This window comes from Notolabrus celidotus, chromosome 19, assembly GCF_009762535.1.
Source record: "Notolabrus celidotus isolate fNotCel1 chromosome 19, fNotCel1.pri, whole genome shotgun sequence".
Lineage (NCBI taxonomy): Eukaryota > Metazoa > Chordata > Actinopteri > Labriformes > Labridae > Notolabrus > Notolabrus celidotus.
The window spans coordinates 924,296-948,025 of NC_048290.1; the positions used below are offsets into that span (position 1 = coordinate 924,296).

At 39.8% G+C, this 23,730-nt stretch overlaps 1 protein-coding gene across 1 annotated transcript; it reads right to left on the reverse strand.

The window, feature by feature from the left end:
* Positions 1 to 900: 900 nt before the first annotated feature.
* On the reverse strand, positions 901 to 20,162 carry grk5 (G protein-coupled receptor kinase 5). The gene is made up of 16 exons (XM_034709521.1): positions 20,059 to 20,162; positions 15,950 to 16,039; positions 15,729 to 15,841; positions 13,722 to 13,799; positions 13,540 to 13,637; positions 13,364 to 13,456; positions 13,141 to 13,204; positions 11,252 to 11,392; positions 10,966 to 11,156; positions 8,837 to 8,874; positions 8,208 to 8,297; positions 5,029 to 5,237; positions 4,823 to 4,960; positions 4,234 to 4,371; positions 3,918 to 4,049; positions 901 to 1,548 (listed from the first exon to the last, which is right to left on the reverse strand). Exons 1-16 carry the CDS (start codon positions 20,108 to 20,110, stop codon positions 1,462 to 1,464), a joined length of 1,752 nt encoding a protein of 583 aa, XP_034565412.1. The 5' UTR covers positions 20,111 to 20,162; the 3' UTR covers positions 901 to 1,461.
* Positions 20,163 to 23,730: the final 3,568 nt, after the last annotated feature.

A 23,730-nucleotide genomic window follows, 5' to 3' on the forward strand; every position in this document is an offset into this window, starting at 1 on the left:
TCTTTCTTTTTAATATTTAATTTCTTTCCTTCTTTTTCTAGAATACATTTTTTTTATTACTTTTAAGATTTTTTTTTCTATTTTTTAAGATGTTTTTTTTTTCTCTCCTTTTTTAACCTTCCTCTCCTTCTAATTTTGCTCTATCATTTTTCTCTGTCATTTTTTAAAACAAAAAATGTAAGATTTGTTTTTTTTATTCTGGTTTCATTCTTTTATTTTTTTTATTTTTTTATTTTGGGGGAGCTTTTCTGCCTTTATTTGATAGGACAGCTGAAGAGAGACAGGAAATGTGGGGAGTAGAGAGCGGGGGAAGACATGCAGGAAATGGTCAACCGGCCGGGAATTGAACCGGCGACCCCTGCGACGAAGACTGTAGCCTCTGTATGTGGGCCGCTTAGACCGCTAGACCACCAGCGCCCCCACACTCTATTTTCTTTCTTTCATTTTTTATTTTAACAATTTTCTGAATTTGTTTCTTTTTAAATATTTGTTTCTTTCTTTTTAATATTTAATTTATTTCCTTCTTTTTCTGGAATTAATTTATTTCTTTACTTTTAAGATTTTTTCTATTTTTTAAGATGTTTTTTCTCTCTTTCTTCCTTTTTTTTTTACCTTCCTCTCCTTCTAATTTTGCTCTATTCCTCTCTGTCTTTTAAAAAAAAACAACTTTAAGATTTGTTTTTTTTCTAGTTTCATTCTTTAATTTTTTTCCCCTTCTTTCTGAATTTCCTCTTGTAGCGTGGACGCCTCACTCTGGTGTTCTGACAGTAACTCTGAGAAGTTTTTTACATTATTTTAACATTTCTAATGCTTCAAAGAGAACAAACTGTCCTCCTGAAAATCAACAAAATCACAAAAAAGTCAGAAAAAGCAGTTTTTATATATTTACATCATATTCACAGAAATATTAACATAATACTCCCATTCATCCACTGAGCGATGTTAAAACGTACCTGGAAGTATCGCATTGATTGATTTAGAGCTTATTTATATTTGATTTGATAAAGTGATGCAAATAATCGATCATAAATCAATACACAGATCTGTCAAACACACGTTTTTAAAAATGTACAATGATCTCAGACTTCAAAAACTTTAAAAAGTTCACATTATTTACAAACTGCAGACGTCGTGGAAGCAGAATCAAAGATGTCCGGGGTTAATTGAGCTGTTTCTTGTACGTTCAACGCGAGCATGTGGTCAGATATTAACATTTAAAGATCTGAAAAGAAAAGAAAGTGATTGATATTTTAAAAAAAAGGCAGAAATGAAGATAAAGTGTGACTTTGGAGGATCTGAGGAAAGTGCGTGAGACAGTGGGGCGGCTGTGAGTGACAGAGGGGCGATGTAAAAACAAAAACAAGATGCTATGCTAAGATTGAAACGTCTCTCTCCTGCTACAGTTTGTTAGGCTTCTTTCAGAGTCTGTAAAAAAAAAGAGTCTGTTTCCTCCTCCGGCCACTAGAGGGCGGTGCTGAACAGTCCTGAGTTCATGTAGGTCTCACTGGGCACCAGGCTCTGTCTGTCCTCTGACGTCTCTGGAGGATGCTGAGGGAAGAAAACACATGAAGTCAGTCTGAGTTTAAAGACACGGCGCACTCTTTTAAAAAGGTCCAGCAGGCTGCATCTTGTAGAAGTTATCTTAGTATCTTGCAAAAGATTTTCTGGATCTTGCAAAATTATTTCAAAATCTTGTAAGGGTTTCTCTAAAATTCGACAAATGTTCGTAGTGTTGCAGGGTCTTGCAAAAAATTCTAATAACTTCCAAAGTTTTTCATGATCTGACATTATGCTCTTCAGATCTTGCAAACTTCTCATCATCTTGCAAAACATTAAAAGGATCTTGCATGAGTTGCATGTTGCAAAAGTTGTTTCCAGATCTCCTAAAGGTTCCTTTAGTGATTTGTAAAACTATCTCAGGATCTTGCATAAAGTTACTCATCACTTCTCCAACATTTTCATGATCTTTCAAAATATCTCAGTATCTTGCAAGTAGTTCTCATGATCTCTTTTTACAGGACCTCAAAAAGTTAGGAAGGATTTTTCTCAGAGAAAAGTTTCTTATGATTTCTTCAAAGTTTTGAATCATCCTGTTAAAGATTCTCAGGATCTTGCTAAATGTTTTTCACACTTTTAAAAACTGCGTTCATACGTTTCTCAGGAAGATCCGGTCCTGCAGGCTGCAACTGGTAGAAGTTATCTTAGTATCTTGCAAAAGATTTTCTGGATCTTGCAAAATTATTTCAAGATCTTGTAAGGGTTTTTCTAAAATTCGACAAATGTTCGTAGTGTTTTGTATAAAACATCTCAGGGTCTTGCAAAAGATTCTAATAACTTCCAAAGTTTTCCATGATCTGACATAATGCTCTTTGGATCTTGCAAACTTCTCATCATCTTGCAAAATATTAAAAGGATCTTGCATGAGTTGCATGTTGCAAAAGTTGTTTCAAGATCTCTTAAAGGTTTCCTTAGTGATTTGTAAAACTATCTCAGGATCTTGCAAAAGTTACTCATCACTTCTCCAACATTTTTCATCATCTTTCAAAATTTCTCAGTATCTTGCAAATAGTTCTCATGATCTTACAATATTTTTACAAGACTTCAAAAAGTTAGGAAGGATTTTTCTCAGAGAAAAGTTTCTTATGATTTCTTCAAAGTTTTGAATCATCCTGTTAAAGATTCTCAGGATCTTGCTAAATATTTTCACACTTTTAAAAACTGCGTTCGTACGTTTCTGCAGAAGATTCGGTCCAGCAGGCTGCAACTTGTAGAAGTGATCTTAGTATCTTGCAAAAGATTTTCTGGATCTTGCAAAAGTTATTTCAAGATCTTGTAAGGGTTTCTCTAAAATTCTACAAATGTTCGTAGTGTTTTGTATAAAACATCTCAGGGTCTTGCAAAAGATTCTAATAACTTCCAAAGGTTTTCATGATGTGACATAATGCTCTTCAGATCTTGCAAACTTCTCATCATCTTGCAAAACATTAAAAGGATCTTGCATGAGTTGCATGTTGCAAAAGTTGTTTCAAGATCTCTTAAAGGTTCCTTAAGTGATTTGTAAAACTATCTCAGGATCTTGCAAAAAGTTACTCATCACTTCTCCAACATTTTCATGATCTTTCAAATTTTTCTCAGTATCTTGCAAATAGTTCTCATGATCTTACAATAGTTTTACAGGACTTCAAGAAGTTCTGAAGGATTTTTCTCAGAGAAAAGTTTCTTATGATTTCTTCAAAGTTTTGAATCATCCTGTTAAAGATTCTCAGGATCTTGTTAAATATTTTTTACACTTTTAAAAACTGCGTTCGTACGTTTCTGCAGAAGATCCGGTCCAGCAGGCTGCATCTTGTAGAAGTTATCTTAGTATCTTGCGAAAGATTTTCTGGATCTTGCAAAAGTTATTTCAACATCTTGTAAGGGTTTCTCTAAAATTCGACAAATGTTCGTAGTGTTTTGTATAAAACATCTCAGGATCTTGCAAAAGATTCTTATAACTTCCAAAGTTTTTCATGATGTGACGTAATGCTCTTCAGATCTTGCAAACTTCTCATCATCTTGCAAATCATTAAAAGGATCTTGCATGAGTTTTTTGAGAATCAAACCAAATATTCTTAGGATCTTGCAAAAGTTATTTCAAGATCTCTTAAAGGTTTCCCAAAATTTCAAGAAAAGTCCTTAGGGATTTGTAAAACTATCTCAGGATCTTGCAAAAGTTACTCATCACTTCTCCAACATTTTTCTTCATCTTTCAAAATTTCTCAGTATCTTGCAAATAATTCTCATGATCTTACAATAGTTTTACAGGACTTCAAGAAGTTCTGAAGTTTTTTCTCAGAGAAAAGTTTCTTATGATTTCTTCACAGTTTAGAATCATCCTGTTAAAGTTTCTCAGGATCTTACTACATTTGCGTTCCTACGTTTCTGCGGAAGATCCGGTCCAGCAGGCTGCGTTTGGGGCTCTCGGGCAGCTGGGACCAGTCCAAGTCTTGGGGTCGGGTTCCTTCGGGGCCGAAAGTGTTCAGCTCCCTGAAGCATCCGGTTTCTATCACCTGCGGAGGAGAGGGCGGCGACGTTTGTGAGACGTGTTTTAAAGATCACTTTCCATTTAATTGACACGAAGCGTTCAAAGAGAGAACTTTAAATACTGTCAGGACTTCAAATCCGTCCTATGACCAGTGCTTGCCTCCGTACATGGGGCGCCTGAGCTACTCCGTCATGTTCGAGTAAGCGTACCTCGTTCTGCCAGGTAATGGGGACGCTGCCTGTGCTGAACTCTGCGTAGAAGTCTGTGTCTCTCTGGTCCAGAGTGACTCCCTTCACCGAGGAGAACTCCTCGATGTCCTGCACGTCGCTGCAGTACACCTGTCTGGGCTGTAAGACAAAACACACAGTAACTCATTAAAGTCGAACTATCCCTTTAAGGGGAGGAGCTAAAGGAGCTAGCTTCTCAAACGCTGCGTTAAGTAAAGATCAATCTGTTTTTGAGGGTTAATGAGGTTAAACTGGAAATCAAATCAGACTTATGGTACCAGAAGAAGTTAAATATTACTCCTTCAGTCCACCAGAGGGCGCTCACTCTCTTCTGTTTATTGTGCTGTTACATTTGAAGGTAGTTTTTGTCACCTCTCAAAGTTAAAACCACTGAAACTGAATCCCAGAGCTCTGTTTACAACCTGTTTTTACCTTACTCTCTTTTTCCCTTAACGAGCCGAGCCGTTTGTAAAACCAGCTCCATGTTTTCAGAAACATATCAGACCCTGTATGAAGCTGCCTTTCTTTCCTAAAGTGTCTGATGAAGTGAATCAATCATTGGGGTACTTGCATCCGGTTTGAAAGGCGGCTCGACGAGTCCGGCCTCCAGCATCCTGAAGTTGATAGATTTGAAGAAAGGATGCGACTGGACCTCTCGCCCCCCTAACCTGCAGCAGCCGAGCCGCTCTGTTGGGTTCTTCTTCAGCAGCTGAAACACAGAAAACCTGTTACCCTCTGTGAAACCACATGTGAAGGACTTCATGATCCTGGACTCACTGAAGTACAGATGTCCTTCGCAGCCTTGCTAAACTTGTCCCAGTATTCTTCCGTGTCGGACTCGATCCTTCTCTCCATCTCGGAGGGTTTGGGGTGTTCCCCTCGGGCCCTGAAGGGAGGCTGACCCGCCGTCATCTCGTAGATCAGACAGCCGAGACCCCACCAGTCCACGCTCCGGCCGTAATGTTTGTGACTGATCAGCTCCGGAGCTGGAACCAAGAACGCCTCTGTTAATTCATGTGGACTAAACTCCAGAGTTCATCTTACAAAAGTCTCTCAGGATCACTCCATTTCTCATCATGTTGTAAAAGTTATATCAAGATCATGCAAAAGTTCTCAGGATCTAACAAAAGATTCTGTGGATCTTGCTCAAAGTTATTTCAAAATCTTGCAAAGGTTCCTCAAACTTTTTACAAATGATTGTTGTGTTTTGTATAAAACATCTCAGGATCTTGTGAAATTTTCTCATAATCTCTCCAACTTTTTCATGATCTTTCAAAATGTTATTGTAGGATCTTGTAATAGATTAAAACCATCTCAGGATCTTGCAAAAAGTTCTCATAACTACTCTGAAGCTTTGCATCATCTTTCAAAAGTCTCTCACTATATTGCAAAAAAACGTTTTCAAGATCTTGCAATATTTTTATGGGATCTTACAAAGTTCTGAAGGATTTTTCTCAGAGAAAAGTTTCTTGTGATTGTTTTAAGTTTTGCATCATCCTGTTAAAGTTTCTCAGGATCTTGCTATTTTTTTTCAAGATCTTGCAAAGGCTTCTAACAATGTCAACAAAACCTGTAAAAAAAATTTTCTGAATTAAGTTTTTCAGGATCTTTGTAAATAATCTTGCCATCTTGCAAAAGTTTTGAAAGATCTTGCAAGTTTGTCAGGATCCAACCAAAGATTCTCTGGATCTTGCTAAAAGTTCTTTCAAAATCTTGCAAAGGTTTCTCAAAATGTACATGAAAGTTTGTAGTGTTTCAGAAATGAACATTTCAGGACCTTGCAAAAGTTTCTCATAACCTCTAAAGTTTTTCATGATCACTCAATTTCTCATCATGTTGTAAAAGTTATCTCAGGATCTTGCAAAAGTTTTTCTGGATCTTTTGAAATTATTTCAAAGTCTTTCCAAAGGTTTCTGAAAACTTTTGTAGTTTTTCAGAAAGAAATATCTCAGGATCTTGCAAAAGTTTCTCATAACCTCTCCAACATTTTCATGATCTTTCATAATGCTCTTAAGATCTTGCAATAGTTTTTTGGGATCTTGCAAAACTTCTCATCATCTTGCAAAACTTTCAAAGGATCTTGCATGAGTTTCTCAAAGTTATATACATTTCCTCAGGATCTTGCCTTTTTTTTGTTGGATCAAACCAAATATTTTCACAGATCTTGTGAAAGGTTATTTTAAGATTTTTGTGTCATCTTTCAAAAGTCTCTCAGTATCTTGCAAAAAACATTTTCAAGATCTTGCAATATTTTAATGGGATCTTACAAAGTTCTGAAGGATTTTTCTCAGAGAAAAGTTTCTTATGATTTCTTCAAAGTTTTGCATCATCCTGTTAAAGTTTCTCAGGATCTTGCTATTTTTTTCAAGATCTTGCAAAGGCTTCTAACAATGTCAACAAAACTTGCAAAAAAATTCTTATGAATTAAGTTTTTCAGGATCTTTGTAAATAATCTCGCCATCCTGCAAAAGTTTTGAAAGATCTTGCAAGTTTGTCAGGATCCAACCAAAGCTTCTCTGGATCTTGCTAAAAGTTCTTTCAAAATCTTGCAAAGGTTTCTCAAAGTGAACATGAAAGTTTGTAGTGTTTCAGAAATGAACATTTCAGGACCTTGCAAAAGTTTCTCATAACCTCTAAAGTTTTTCATGATCACTCCATTTCTCATCATGTTGTAAAAGTTATCTCAGGATCTTGCAAAAGTTTTTCTGGATCATGTGAAATTATTTCAAAGTCTTTCCAAAGGTTTCTGAAAATTTTTGTAGTTTTTCAGAAAGAAACATCTCAGGATCTTGCAAAGTTTCTCATAACCTCTCCAACATTTTCATAATCTTTCATAATGCTCTTTGGATCTTGCAATAGTTTTCTTGAGATCTTGCAAAACTTCTCATCATCTTGCAAAACTTTCAAAGGATCTTGCATGAGTTATATACATTTCCTCAGGATCTTGCCATTTTTTTTTTGATCAAACCAAATATTTTTACAGATCTTTAAAAAAGTTATTTTAAGATTTTTGCGTCATCTTTCAAAAGTCTCTCAGTATCTTGCAAAAAACATTTTCAAGATCTTGCAATATTTTTATGGGATCTTACAAAGTTCTGAAGGATTTCTCTCAGAGAAAAGTTTCTTATGATTTCTTCAAAGTTTTGCATCATCCTGTTAAAGTTTCTCAGGATCTTTCAAAAGTTACTCATAACTTCAACATTTTTCATGATCTTTCAAAATTTCTCAGTATCTTGCAAATAATTCTTATGATCTTACAATAGTTTTACAGGACCTCAAGAAGTTCTGAAGGATTTTTCTCAGAAAAGTTTCTTATGATTTCTCCAGAGTTTTGCTTCATCCTGCTAATGTTTCTTATCATCTTGCTTTTTTTTTTTTCAAGATCTCACAAAGGCTTCTAACAATGTCACCAAAACTTGCAAAAAAATTCTCATGATCTTGCAAAAGTTTTTCAGGATCTTGTGAAAAGTTGTTTCAAAATCTTACAAAAGGTTTCTCAAAATTTGGTAAAAAGTTTTATTGTGTTTCAGAAATGAACATCACCTTTTGAAATTTCTTGGGATCTTGCAAAAAATTCTGGATCTTGCAAAAGTTTTGAAGGATCTTGTTCAAAGTTTATCAGAAGAATACAAACATTTCAAAGGATCTTGCAAAAGTTTGTTTGTATACTTGCTAATTATTTTTAAGGATCTAGAAAAAGTGTCTCATAATCTTGCAAGTGTTTCTCAGGATCTTGCACAGGTTTCCCTTCATCTTCATATTTTTTGGGGATCTTGCAAACTTTTGTAGGATCTCAGTGAGGTTTCTCATTATTTCACCAGATTCTCAGGATCAATGTTGTTGTTTCCATCGTGTCCTTCTTGGGGTCCAGATTTCTGCTTACATCATCTTTACTTGAACAAACTTGCTGAGTCATGATTTCAGCTGGATGTTATTAATGCGTCGTGTATACGTACCCATGTATCCCAGTGTGCCCACCCTGCCTCGCACCAGTCCGCCCTCAGACAGCCTCATAGCCAGGCCCAGGTCAGAGATCCGGATGTGTCCTTCAGGGAAACAAATACCACAAAAGTATTCACCCAACTGGTTTGAGCGTTCTGCTTCGGTGATGTACTTTCCCTTTTTACTGAAATACTTCCTGCTTCCCACTCTGGACCTAATCCAAAAACCATGTGACACCACAAACCAGTAATCTGCAATCACCGAAGGAACGTAAAACAAAAGGTGGATCCAGGTCTGCCAAGACCGGCGGCCAAGAATGAAGAAACAGGTGCACAGGTTTCTTAAAATAGACTCCACCACACCTGAGTCTCAGAGGCTTGTCACTTCCTCAACCTGTTTGTACCCGAGTCAAGAAAACGTCAGCGCTGCTTCCTTCTAAGGACAGGTAGGCGCACCTGAGGAATGATTGGATCTGTTGTCTTAATAATCACTCAGGTTGACCTCAGAGTTAAAAATAGAGACGCAGCGATGTTTCATCATGATCCGTCTGCTGAGGCTGGAATGTGATCTGCCTCGGGTCGTTGTTGCTGTGGAGATGTTTATAAGTCACTGATCAGAGACACATACAGGACGTGGTACGTACCGTTGTCATCCAGCAGGATGTTTTCAGGCTTTAGATCCCTGCAAGAGAAACACAGGTCCAAAGAAGTGAGACGTAGAGACGAGTCCAGATACTTCATGGTCTAAATGACGGACAGGTTGGTGAATCTCGTGACCTTGAGCCGTGACTCAGGCTGTAAGTGTTGCATCATTATCTCGTTGTAATGTCACCCTCTTAAAGTCATAGTTTTGGCCTCAGAGTGTCGGACAGCATTACAGGAAGAATCCACTCAGAGGTCGAGTTTGTTTTCAAAGAGGAAGATGCTTCTAAATCAGAGACAGTGATTATATTGTTCTTTTTAACGCCTCCAGACTCAATGGAAAAAATGATACCAAATCTGGCATGGGTTCAAAGAAACACGAGGTGGTTGTGCCCTAATTAAAACAAGGTGCTGAGTAAAGACATCAGTCCTCATTCAAACATTCATGCTCCTACAATATGGCCCCTGATGACCCCCAGCACCTGAGCATGACGTTAGAGCCAGGTTAGGCTGTACTCTCTACCTCTCACTATCTAGTGTCTGATGAGAGATGCTAGAAAGAGGACAGGGAAGGCAGAGCCGGGGTGAGAAACCCATTGGACCTAGAGCTAAAACCTAGACTGGGTTAGCCGTATGCTCTACCTCCCCCACTCCTAATGTGGAAAGAGAGGAGAGAAAGAGAGAGACTAGAAAGAGGGCAGAGCCAGAAAGTTTTACTCCTCTGCCGGATTAGGTTGTACGCTCTACCTCCTTCTGTCCAATGTGGGAAGAGAGGAGAGAAAGAGAACTGTATGTAGAGAGAGACTAGAAAGAGGACAGGGAAGGCAGGGCTGGGGTGAGAAACCCATTGGAGCTAGAGCTAAAACCTAGACTGGTTTAGCTGTATGCTCTACCTCCTCCACTCCTAATGTGGAAAGAGAGGAGACAAGGAGAACTGTATGTAAAGAGAGACTAGAAAGAGGACAGGGCAAGAAGCCTGATTGAGCCAGGACTAACCGTTCTGCAAGGTGAGGCTGTAAGCTCTACCTTCTCCATCTCCCACATTTTCATAAGGGCAGGGAAAAGAGAAGGATGAGTCTGTGGAGAGAGACTAGAAAGAGGACAGGGAAGGCAGAACCAAGGCAGGAGGTCGGTTAGGAAGGCCAGGCCTTATCCTTCTGCTATTTTAGGCTGTACTCTCTACCTCCCCCTCTCTAATTAGGGAAGAGAAAACAGAGTGTCTGATGAGAGATGCTAGAAAGAGGACAGGGAAGAGAGAGCCGGGGTGAGAAACCCATTGGACCTAGAGCTAAAACCTAGACTGGTTTGGCTGTATGCTCTACCTCCTCCACTCCTTATGTGGAAAGAGAGGAGAGAAAGAGAACTGTATGTAAAGAGAGACTAGAAAGAGGACAGGGCAAGAAGCCCGGGACTAACCGTTCTGCAAGGTGAGGCTGTATGCTCTACCTTCTCCATCTCCCACATTTTCATAAGGGCAGGGAAAAGAGAAGGATGAGTCTGTGGAGAGAGACTAGAAAGAGGACAGGGAAGGCAGAACCAGGGCAGGAAGCCGGTTAGGAAGGCCAGGCCTTATCCTTCTGCTAGTTTAGGCTGTACGCTCTACCTCCCCCTCTCCCAAATTTGAAGGAGGGAAGGGAACAGAGAAAAGAGTCTTTACATAGAGGCCAGAAAGAGAACAGAGAGAGCAGAGCCAGGCTAAGAAGCCTGTTGGAGATAGAGCCTGGTTAGTGGCTGTATGCTCTACCTTCTCCTGCTCCCACATGTTCATGAGGAAAGAATGAGCAAAAAAAGAGATGGAGGTTTTTCTCCTACTTCTATTGGACCATCACTTCTCCTCATCCGGATCCACCATCCTCCGAAACTCTATCCCTGATCACTCCTTCCTCCAGTCTTGAGGTCCTTTGAACTCTAACTTTGCATCCTCACAGTTCAGCTGTTGCTGCCTTCTCTGCATATCTTAGCAGGACAGTGGGAGTTGCTGGTCTACCTTACCGCTGCACGGGTACTGTTTGTGTTTTTGGAGTAAAGTGTTCCTCTGTATGGATCCTTTCAGTGATGTTGAACTGAACTGTTAAACTTCCTAAAACACAAGTCCCCCCCTTCATGTCCCGCTTCATCTGAAACTCCTGACCTGTATACAATGGACTTCTGGTGCAGGTGGATCAACCCGCAGCAGACCTCTGCGGCGTAGAACCTCACTCTGTTCTTGTTCAGGCCCGGCTCACCGATGTTATAAATGTGAAACTTCAAGTCACCGCCGCTCATCATGGTCAGAACCATGCAGAGGGCGTGCTTCGTCTCGTACGCATACGCCAGATTCACCTGCAAGGGAGGAAGAGGAAGAGAACGCTGAGCTCAACCAGGACGACAACAAAACAACAACAACAGAAGAAGAAGAGCGACTTCAGTCATCTCACCACAAAGCGACTGTCCAGCTCCTCCAGGATTGTCTTCTCGTTCAGAGCCATGCTTTCTCCTCGCCGCTTCTTCACGTGAGTCTTCTCCAACTTCTTACAGGCGTACATCATCCCTGTGGATCGGGACTGGCAGGCCCAGACCTGAGACAGGGAGCACAGGTTTATGCTGTTAATATCAGAGAGGGTTTCAGATTTTAAGGAATTTTCTGCCTTATCTGTTTAAAAAAACTGGATCCACTTGTTCAAAATGACTCCAACCAAATCATAGCGACCGGATTAGATCGGATCTTTTGGTTTTTAATCTGGATCAATGATTGTATGATGGATGTAATCTCAGTGATACCAACCTTTTGGCTCCTGGAGCAGAGTTTTGAGGCCCATCGTCAGCGGGCGCCGTATTGGAAATACTGACTCACCCTAACTTTTGGTCTACCCAACAAGACGTGGAGTTTAAGCGGGCCTTTAGCTTCCTAGCTAACAGCTGCAGTTTGCCCACCTGTCAGTCAAGTATGCCAAACTCATAACCAGTGGAGAAATGAGCAACTCAGACCTAAACAGTTTTTTGAACCAGGCTGTAAACATGTTTATTTCTGCTGTAAAGATGGTCTTCTTTGAATGGGTGTGTATGTGGTTTCTTGTGCTTTTGGAGCCAGCCTCTAGTGGACGCTTGAGGAACTGCAGCTTTTAACACTTCCACATTTGCTTTAGTTTTCAAAACTAGAGTTTGTCACTTTAAGTTGAAAGCTGGATTTCAGGAGTTTGATGTTGGAAAACTTTTAAGAAGGATCAAACAAAAACAACATTCTTATTATAACTCTGAGACAATCAGCACTTTTTGAATGTTTTAGTCTTGAATCACGGACTCACTACGGTGACTCTGTAGAAGAGATATTTTGAGGCTCATGATTGGTGTCATCATGTTGGAAATGCTAACTCAACATAACTTTTGCTGAAAGCTAGGGTTGGTAGTCACAGAAAGCTAGCATGAATTTGACAATAGCATTTCCTCAGGTCTCCGTCTAACCCCTCCCCTCCTCCCCTCGGAGCTCCTCCAAAACAACGCCCCCATTCACATACACGAGCGCCGCTGATTCACAACCATATGATGGTGACTTATTCCAAACCGGTCCTCAGAAGGGATTGGTTGGTTTTCCCAGGTTTACTCCGGCTGTAGATAGCAGCTTTTTTTACCTCTTTTTTAAGAACACATCATGTATTGATTACCATCAGGACATAAAGGTGATTTTAACCAGTAGAACAGAAAGTGGATCTAAATCTGAACACCAACCCCAGCTTTAATCTAGAAATAGCCAAAGAGGAGGAGCTACAGCCCCGCCCCTTCTTCTTCAAATTTATGGAAGACTCTCAAACTTCTTTGTTTGCTCTTTAGCTGCAAAACTTGGCGTTTTAACTTGAGGCCTAACAGGGCTCCCTTGGCTTTTGCAGCCAGCCCCCTAGTGGACACTCGAGGAATCAACGGCATTTTTTCAACATTGGAGGTTGCTGTTTGGTCAACTTTCTTTTTGGCTGGCTTTTGGCACCCCCAGTGGTCAAAGTGTGTAGCACACAGACCTCTCAAGAGCATTTGTAATCCAACTTTGGACTTGTGGATTTTGGGCACCACAGACTTACTCTTGTGATAACTTCCTCTGTTGTATCCCTGATCTGGACTCAGGCTCTTACAGATCATATCACTGATTGTTAAGTGACGCATGATGTCTTAATCCTCTTTATGATCTTAACTGTGTCATAGCAGTCATATTTGACTCATTACGTTCTCCTCGAGGAAACCATCAGTGCATGAAAGTGGAAATATCAGTCTGATAACTCCAAACATGGACTTTGACATTTTACATTCAGTCATTTCTGCGCCGTGGTTCCAGTCTCACCTCTCCGAACCCTCCTTTCCCGAGCAGCCTGTACTGCCGAAACGTCTGCTTGGTGATGGGCTGCCTTGAAGAGAAACACAGGTTGTTTTTGCTCAGTCTTTGAGGGAATCTGTGAGCTAACTGTGGCACCAAGCCAGCGCCAGGAGCAGATAAACCAGCTATCCAACCATCCAACCATAAAGCATATGGCATCTCACTTCCTCACACACACACACACACTGACCTCTCCAACATCTTCCACTGCACGAAACGGTCAAAGAACATGCTCTCCATGTAGAGGATGAAGGGCTCCTCACTCAGGACCTTATGTAGATCTCTGACGCAGCAAAGACAGAAAGAAGTGAATCCATGAACACATGTGTAGCCGCACATATTCAGGTAACACACACGTGGACTTACTCTGCGCATCCGTGAAAAACGTCCCCACAGGGGTCTGACTCCAGCCTCTCGATGCAGCTCTCTTCATGCTTCTGCATGCAGGAGACGCTCTGATAGGACTGAGGAGACAAGGCGTCACACATTCAGGACTTGTGCTGTAGTAGGTGTAGTGTGTGAGGATGTGTGTTTGTGAAGTTTCAGACCTGGCTCATGAAGAATCTCTGAATGATGCTCAAGCCGAACTCTCTCCGCTCCTCTTCGGACTTTGTCTCAAACGCTTCCTGAAGGAGATAAACGAACGTCTTCAGACTCTGAAAGAAACTTCTCTCTGACTCTATGAACACACTGAATTCAAATAGAGGCGGACACTTCTGCTGCTGGAAAATGGAGTGAAAAAAATATGTAGTTCCCCAAATGGCCACTAGGGGTTCGCTTAAAGTGAGTCACCGTCCATTCATCCTCATACTGACGCGACAAACTTTACATTGGAGATAAAGATGTTCACAGCATGCTTCAAAAAACATCTTTGTCATCTTTGTTTTTGGACTGCAGGAACTTCTCCTTGTGTTTATTGATTTGCACCGCAGGAACTATGAACTCATTTAGTTCCTGGTACCTCACTGAATTCAAATAGAGGTGGAAACTTCTGCTGCTGTGTGCAATAATCTGCAGTTCCACAAATGGCCACTTGGGGCTGAGTTTGGCAGTGAGTCATCGTCCATTCGGTCTCATACTGACACAACAAACTTTACATGCGATGCAAACTTTCTTTGTCATCTTTGTTTTTGAACTGCAGGAACTTCTCCTTGTTTTTGGTGATTTGCACCACATGAACTATGAACTCATTTAGTTCCTGGTACCCCTTTAAGAGGAACCTTTTTAGCTCCTGCTTAAGAGGAGGTACTCTCCCAGCACAAGAGGGGACTTTTTTTTCTTAGGTTATATATTCTGGCCTTTTTGCCTTTATTTTATTGGACAGCTGAAGAGAGACAGGAAATGTGGGGAGTAGAGAGTGGGGGAAGACATCCAGGAAATGGTCAACCGGTCGGGAATCAAACCGGCGACCCCTGCGACGAGGACTGTAGCCAATGTATGTGGGGCGCTTAAACCGCTAGGCCACCAGCGCCCCACAAGAGGGACTTTTTGAATAAGTGCACAATGATTGGTCCATAAATGAGCAAGAAGAGCGGTCAGTAAAAACTTTTAACCGCAGGAACTATGAACTCATTTAGTTCCTGGTACCTCTTTTAGAGGAACCTTTTTAGCTCATGCTTAAGAGGAGGTACTCTCCCAGCATAGGAGGGACTTTTTGAATAAGTGCACGATGATTGGGTCCATAAATGAGCAAGAAGAGCGGTCGGTACAAAACTTTTAACCGCAGGAACTATGAACTCATTTAGTTCCTGCTACCTCTTTTAGAGGAACCATGTTGGCTGCTGCTTCAGAGTAGGTACTCCCCCAGCACAATATGGGACTTTTTGAGTAAGTGCACAATGATGGGTCCATAAATTAGCAAGAACAGCAGCTGGTGAATACTCTTAAAGGAGTTCCAGCACATTTCAGGTCTGCCTGTTGACACTGTGGCAAAAACGTCAGTTTCCTTTAGCATTCTAATCTGTCTCTGTAAATAATGACTGTTCAGGAACTAGGGACTTTACCCCTGAACTACATGCGTTTCGACCAGAGGAACCAGGGTCTGAATTTAGTTCAGGGGTAAATAATCTCCCTCCTGAAAAGCCCCTGCTAGTTGGGTAGAACTTTTCAAAGGTCCTGGGACTTTCGGTTGAACATAACAGTGTTTGTGGAGTTGTTGAAACACAGAGGGATATTTACTTTTTTCCCTCCATACCTCACTGGCCTGATTTGCACAATCTACCCGGGACTTCAGCCCACGGTCGAAACGCAGACAACAATGGGGGACCAGGAACCTTTTAGTTCAGGGGAAAGTAGTTCTGGGGGCTAAAAGACCACGGAACTCTTGGTGGAAATGCACCTTTAGTGGGCTCAGATGTGAGAGCAGCCTGAGGAGCCACACCTGAATCTTTTATCCCCGACTATCAAGACCAACCTGAGGGGAAACATGCGTGTGTTCTGGTGTCACTTTGGATGCTGAGGATTAATCGCTGTTATTATGGGGTGTGGACCAATCAGAATGAAGTAGCAGCGGTGTGAACATGGCGTCTAAATCCTATATTTTTTGTGAAGCGTACCAGAGAGTCCAGCAGGGAGATGTAGTTCTGCAGATCAGGCCGACTCCGACAGAAGAGCTGGAACAGTTTCTTCCCGATGGGCTGCGTCACACACATGCTGACGTAATCCCGCTCTGATGGAGGAGGAACAAACAAAAACATGGTGTTGACTCTCACACAAACACGCCACATCCACTGACTGATGGATTCAGACTCTTGTGCACACACACACACACACACACCCAGGTTCATGGCGAGGTCCACACAATGACTGATGTGAGGGAACTTCAGCATCTCCTTCCACTTCCAGCTCCGTCCTTTGCTCCCTCCTCCTGCAGGAGAAGAGAAGACGACGTTTAAGATAAGACAGCGTTGTAAAACAGTGATGGATATCTCACCTGTGAGCACAGACGAGCACGCGCACACACGCCTGGCCCGTCAGGTTCCAGACAATAGTATGCTCCCCTACAGTGAATGAACTATTTATAGCTCTCAGGACGGAAAGCAGAGCCTGTGGGACCGCATTACTCTGACACTTTCTTTCAGAGTTACATGTCCATGCTGTCACCTGAAGATTGATTTACCCAAACACGCTTGTTTACCAACGCCAAGGAGACAGGACAGGAAATTACATGTTACTATTTCAGGAGAATTTAGAGGCAGACTTTTTAATTCTTTACTGTAAACAAACATCAAGACAAAGACTGTTTTATTCCCTCTGTCACCTGCAGAGTTTTTACAACGTTAGATCTAAACACACTCATGGAGAGCGTGCACTCAGGAGGAAAACACTGTTTATTCCATTTATTCACTAAAAGAAAAGTGTGGACCATCAATAGTCAAACAAAACTGGTTTTAAAGGTGACATATCATGCAAAATTGACTTTTTAATGGTTCTCTACCTGAAATATGTGTCCCTGGCATGTCTACAAACCCCCCGAGAATGAAAAAAATCCATTCTGCCCCTGTTCTGATTTCTCCACCTTTCTGTAAATGTGTGCTGAAACCAGCCGTTTCAGACTTCCGTGTTTTTGTTACATAACAACAATATCCGGTCTGTAACAGGAAGTCAGAGCTCGGAGCTTGTTCAGCCCATAGACTGTATAAAATACAACTCAACCCCTCCTCTGTTTTTCATTCCCTGCACACATGTGTGCTAACAAGGAGCTTAGGAGGGAGGCATGCTAGTTGTAGGCTGTCTTAATAAACACAAAGGTCGCTTTGACTCCCCACGTCTGCAGATTTGAAGATCTAGTGGATGATTTTTATTTATCATGGAAAAGTGCTAGCGCTAATTAGCATAGCCACATAGCTACATGTTCATAGCTGTAGCTGTAGCTGTGTACCAAGACACACGTCGACATACTGACAAATAAAACAACAAGAAACACTAAATCTGTGACCAATCCTTCAGAAAGGTCCTGCTGCCTTTCTGGCAGAGGTCAGTTTGACTCCCCACGTCTGCAGATTTGAAGATCTAGTGGATGATTTTTATTTATCATGGATAAGTGCTAGTGCTAGTTAGCATAGCCACATAGCTACATGTTCGTAGCTGTGTACCAAGACACACGTCGACATACTGATAAATAAAACAACAAGAAACACTAAATCTGTGACCAATGGTTCAGAAAGGTCCTGCTGCAGGCGCCTCTCCGTCAGGATCAGATTCAGAGGGTTGAAGTAACGCGGGTCTGTGAGCAGCCGTGTATATTCAGCCAACATGTAAACATTAGATCAACGTGCTGGACAGCCGAGGCACACCCACTTCCTGAGGGGGCGTGGTCAGAGAGAAAACAGCCTGTTCTGAGGAGGACTGAAAAAGAGGACTTTTCAGGCAGACCAAAATCTGATTTTAAAGTGTTTTTTTGAGCAGAATCTTTAAAGACATGTTTTGGGGACCTCTTAGACCAATATATGTTGATGAAAAAAGCGTGATATGTCACCTTTAATGTCACATTTTCTGTGATTACCGATGGAAACATTCAGTGTTTATTTTAGTCATTTAAATTTGAACACTGCTGTAAAATATTTCCCTTCCTTGTTGTAAACAAACAAACATGAACAAACATAAAAGCTAATAGAATAATAACAATATAAACAAAGAGTTAAAGAGTGTAATTAAATAAACAGTATCCTGTTTGTTGTTTTTATTAGTATTTTTATAATGTAAAAACTACCTCTGCTACTCACCACTGCACTATTATCATATTATGTTAGCCTGTACATATTAGCCAGCTGATGTTATTGTTATTATATATATATTTTTTATTTGTAGGTCTTATTCTTATGCCTTTGTACAAAGAGAGCACAGTTTACCAAGACAAATTCCTTGAGTGTTTAAGCTTACCAGGCCAATAAAGCTGATTCTGATCGTAAGACGACGTATCACCTTTCATAAAGTTATGTTTTGGGGCTTTTTTTATCAGACAGGAAAGCTGAAGAGAGACAGGAGAGGTGGGGAGTTGAGAGTTTGGAAAGACATGCAGCAAAGGGTCAAGGGTGGGAGTCGAACCTGCGACCGCTGCGCCGAGGAAACGTTGCAGGAGGTCAGACAGGACCACTGACCTCTGTTTGAATTGGAATGAGAGAAGCTAGCTGTTGTGTCATGTGCATGTGTTAATATTATATATATTAAAGCCAAGGTGCTACTGACTCACTAACTCACTGACTGTCATTTTTCATCTAGTTGAATACAATATAGAAGAAGAAGAAGAAGAAGAAGAAGAAGAAGAAGAAGAAGAAGAAGAAGAAGAAGAAGAAGAAGAAGAAGAAGAAGAAGAAGAAGAAGAAGAAGAAGAAGAAACTCCTTTAGTCGTCCCACAACGGGGAAATTCATGGAGTTACAGCAGCAAACAAGAAGGTGTACAGAACAAGAATTTAACAAGAATATATATAGGAAAGAAATGTTCATCAGAGACGACAGCTTGGACATGATTCTCCTGTCAGCCACCACCTCCACAGGGTCCAGGACTGAGCTGGCCTTCTTCACCAGTCAGTCCAGTCTGGCTCTCCTGTATCCTGTCCGCCCACAGTATATATACACTATTTGTATATGATTGTCAGTCCACAGAGGGAGAGATGAAAAGGGGGAAGGAGAGGAGAGAGTGCAAGATCAGGAAGAACCAGGTAAGGAAAGAAACGGAGAATAGTGACATGCAAACTTATCAAATGATATAATACAGACAAGAAGGAAGAAGGCAGAGAACATTGAGAAAGTCAATGTGTTTCACATGTTGTGCATTTCAAATGAAGGTCCAAAAAATAACTGTCTGGTTTACTCCAGAAACATCCTCTTTATGTAGAAGTTGAGGAGCTGCTGTATCAAAATTAGGGTTACCATGTTTGTTTATGATTCCAATCAATTCCTCTTTTTCTGTGGCTCAGCTTTTAAATAACCTTTATCAGATTTGATGGTTTAGTCACAGACTTTCCCAAAAAGTGTGATACTTCTCTTTCACAAATGTGGGAATGAAATTGCATTAAAACGTACAAAACAGTGAAATGTATCTTCCCCGGCTCAGCACCCCTAAACATCTGATCCTAGAGTCGCTCCTGCACTCAGAGAAGTGTTCACTGATCTCTAGCTGCTGATTTCCACTCCAGTTTATTTCACGTGTGTGAATAATTCAGAACAACAAACTGGTGTATCTGCTTTTTCACTGAGATCAAACTTGATCTGATTCATGTATTTATAAAGCTGTTTTAATAAGGTGAGTACAGTACAGCACTGTGAAGTTTCCCTTCCCAATTATCAGTAATTGTCTGTAATGATGGGAATGATTATTACAGTTAATCTTCTAATTACCCTTTGTTATTTGTGTCCTGTTGTAAATCCCCGACCTTTAAATCACCTCTGATTTTATCTTCTTATTTTATCCAGGTTTTATTCTCTTTATCTGTGTTTATGATGCAAAAACAAAAAAACTGTTAAAAAAGTAGAACAAAAATAAGAAATGCTAGCACATAATAAATTAAAAATGAGTTCATAAAAATCTGAAAAATATATATTTATAAAACCAGGGTGTCTTTTTGTCATTTTCATGATGTAAAGTGAAGTCACTGTCCTCAGATTACCCAATCAAGACCTGATTTATGACCTGAGAAACACTTCCACACCTCCACACCTGATTATGTCATGATGTGAGGGTGGAAAATATGCAAATGTAAGCCTTAAATCTTAAAATCGTACATATAAAATGTTAAATGGAGCCTATTTTAGCTTCTTTATGCTGTTTTATAAATATGTTAATAACAGATCATCAAAATCTGTCATCCTGTTGTTACAGAAGAAGAAGAAGAAGTGAGGTTTATTACACATATATAAACATTTAAGATTCTGACAGCCTCCTACCTTCTCTGGCTTTAATGAGAGCACTGTTTGCCACCATGCTTTCAATCTCCATGGTGAGAGTGTGTGTTTCCTCTTCAGGTTAATCCACAGCTGCAGAATAATCCAGCGTTCACACACCGACTCTGATGAAAGTCTTCAGCAGACCCGGCGATCAGAAACAGTCCGTCTAGTCGATCCACCTGCAGGGCCGGTGACTCAGAGGTGAATGGAGCCGCAGGTGTTTGTGCTTCTTTCTGTGGGACGGCGTGCTCAAACCTCAGGACACTCCCTCAGCTCAGAGGCGGGGCCCAAAACTCACCTGCCGAACAAGTTCCTGCAGAGACTCTGGAGGTATGAAGGCACGTTTGTACTGAAGGCTGACAAAGTTTTTAGCCTGGGGAACTCTTTTTCAAGAGTAAGGGTTAAAGTTTGAGGCCCACTGTTGTCTTCAGTTTGATGTATGTACGTTTGAATAGAAGCCGGTCTGGTTTAATCAGCCCGCTCTCGTTTGAAAGAGTCTTCCATATGCTGCTAAGTCCCGCCTCCAAACACCCTGTACTGTAAGAAGGTAGTACCAGGTAGAAGTAGTAGTATCAGGAACCTTTTGAAGGGGATCACTATCATTGAAAAATTCTTTTTTTTTGTAGGTCATAAAGAGGCATCAGTGTGTAAACAGCTAAAACTCCTAACTGGAGCTTTAATCAAAGTGAAGCTCATTAAATTCTACATTCATTAATTAAACTGTCTTTATGCTGTGGTCAGCTCCTTTTCAATGGAAGACCAGGTTAATACAAAAAAGATGGAGATTTCGGCCTCAATTAAAAAAAAAAATGTTAAGTCATAATAATGAGATAATGAGTTAAAAAAGTCAAATTAAGTCATAGATATGAGATATTAAATCATAATTGTCTTCAAACAGTAAAAACAGTCACTTCCCTTCTCAAAATTGTCTGATAATTATGACTATTTATCTCATTTTAATTTTTATCTCATAATTTTGATATTTAATTTCATTATTTTGACTTTTTATCTCATTATTAAGATTTTTAAACCTGATATTTAAATATTTATCTAATTGTTCTGACTTTTTATCTTCTTTAGATTTTTTTATCTAATGATTAAGATTTTTTATTTAATTATTTTGCATTTTTATCGCATTATTTTCACATTTTATTTCATTATTTAATTATAATTTCATTATTTTTATTTTTATCACATTATTTGTAATTTGCATCCTCTTGTTTTGACTTTAACTCATTGTTTTAATATTTTTTGTCTTGACATTTTTATTTTAAATCTCATTATTTAGATTTTTAAACCTGATATTTAAATATTAATCTAATTGTTCTGACTATTTATCTTCTTTAGATTTTTTTATCTAATGATTAAGATGTTTTATTTAATTATTTGCATTTTTTATTTAATTATTTTGCATTTTTATCGCATAATTTTCACATTTTATTTCATTATTTAATTATAATTTAATTATTTTTATTTTTATCACATTATTTGTAATTTGTATCCTCTTGTTTTGACTTTATCTCATTGATTTAATATTTTTTGTCTTGACATTTTTATTTTAAATCTCATTATTTTTAATATTTATCACATTATTCTGACTTTATCTTACTTTAACTTAATTTTCTTCATTTTTATGACTTATTATTTTATCATTGTGACCTAAAATTTAAGATTTTATTTTTACGTTAATGCCTCTTTTTTCTTTTATTAACAGTGGAATCGGTCTCCCATCCTTCTGTCTGTGACCACCAGCAGAAAAACATTCTCACCTGCATTCAAAGTCAAAGATGCTCCGGAGTCCTCACAGCAGCTTACTCAGAGTAAATACTGACACCTAGTGGACAGATGACGCCACTACATCTCAACTAACCACATTTTCTCTGTATGAGTGTGTTTCCAGTGAAACAGGAACTCATGAGGATTTCTGCAGAATTTCAAAAGAACTTCTGACTGCTGAAAAAACATGAATGCACAAAAATGCAAAAGTAAGCAGTTTTTAAGCCTCTTTGTTCAACTGAAACACAAAAACATGATATTTATATTTGAATGTTTTTATCTCTCTTTGTCCGTCCAGGGATGGAGGAGTGTTGAACGACATCCCAGCTCTCCATCACATTATGGTTCTGCTCCTCTCGACACCTCAAAGTCAGAGTAAGTTTGGATTTAATAGATATAGAATAGAAATCTATTTCTACAAGGTTACCCAGAGGAAAATAAATTTAGAGAGGAGATCTCAAAAGTGTTTCGTTTCTGTCTCCTAGACAACAATGAGATCTGATTGAAAGCAAAATGAGACTATAGCTTATGTCTCCTGTTTCTCATTCTTGCCTTCAGAAAAAAAGTTACAAAAAGTCTCAGCTTAGTCTCCCTTTCAGTTCAAAAGGAGATCTGGTCTAAATCTGAAATGATTCTCAGGTATTTCTCAAGTGTTGTGACTCCTTTTGAGCTCAGGTGGAGAAATCAGGGAGCTCTCTCAATCTAACCTCATCCATTTGTTTTAGTCAGACTCAGTTTTTGCGTCTCAAGTTGAGCTCAGATGGAGCAAAGAAAGAGCCTGAGCTCATCTTTTCATCAACATTTACAGTGCCCTGCAAAATTAACATTTCAATGTAATTGTCCACAAACTTACAATTCTCATTAAAACATTTGAACCACTTGCAAGATCAGATATATAGATGTGAAATGAAGTCTTCTTTGACTTCACAGTCTGGTCCTTCCTTTACAAGTCTGTTTGGAACAAAACAACTTCACTAAGATTTAGTGGATTTGAGAGAAACTGCAAAAGATAGAGATTTCATACAACAGGTATGACCGACCATTTATTTAAAATATGGGCCAAAAAAGGGCCGACCAGATTTAGCCAGATTATTATAATTACAGGGGTGGATTCTTGTGGGCACTGGTGGCCTAGTGGTCTAAGCGCCCCACATACAAAGGCTACAGTCTTTGTCGCAGGGGTTGCATGGTTCGATTCCCGGCGGGTTAACCATTTCCTGCATCTCTTCCCCTGCTCACTACTCCCCACATTTCCTGTCTCTCTTCAGCTGTCCTGACAAATAAAGGGAAAAAGACCTAAAACCTATTTTAAAAAAAGAAGAAAATTACCCATGAACAAGATCTCTCATTTAAGTCTCAAATAAGACTCATGTCATGGTCTCAACTATTTCTCCAAGTGAATTTTAGGAGAAACTAATGAGAACAATTTGAAACTTGAATGAGGCTGAAGTGAGAATCTCAATTTTGTCTCTGGAGACTTAGAAGAGAAAGCCTTGAGCAGGAACATTTTCCTCTGGGTATGTTCCAAAGTAGTTTCCTCTTGCTGCTCTTAGGAGAGATGTTTGACTTTGAGAGAGATTAATATGTTACTTTTGGTTTCTGGCGGTGGAAGGAAAATGCAGAGGTAGAAAAACACCAGTTTGCCCAACACATGTACTCTGTGCTCATTTATCATGAGAGGTGAAGTTAAACTTACAGTTTATTTAGCTTACACTGCAACCTTAACCTCAACAATGATCCATACAGTGAGATACAAAGTGAAGACAGACTTCAGCCAGACAGAAAATTAAGAATCAATCTGAAACGTCTCACAGGAGCACCGGAGACTTCCCTTCCTCCCTTCAGAGTGTGAGGATTAAAACATCATGGCAGTGAAACCACGCACGGATCAGCTGG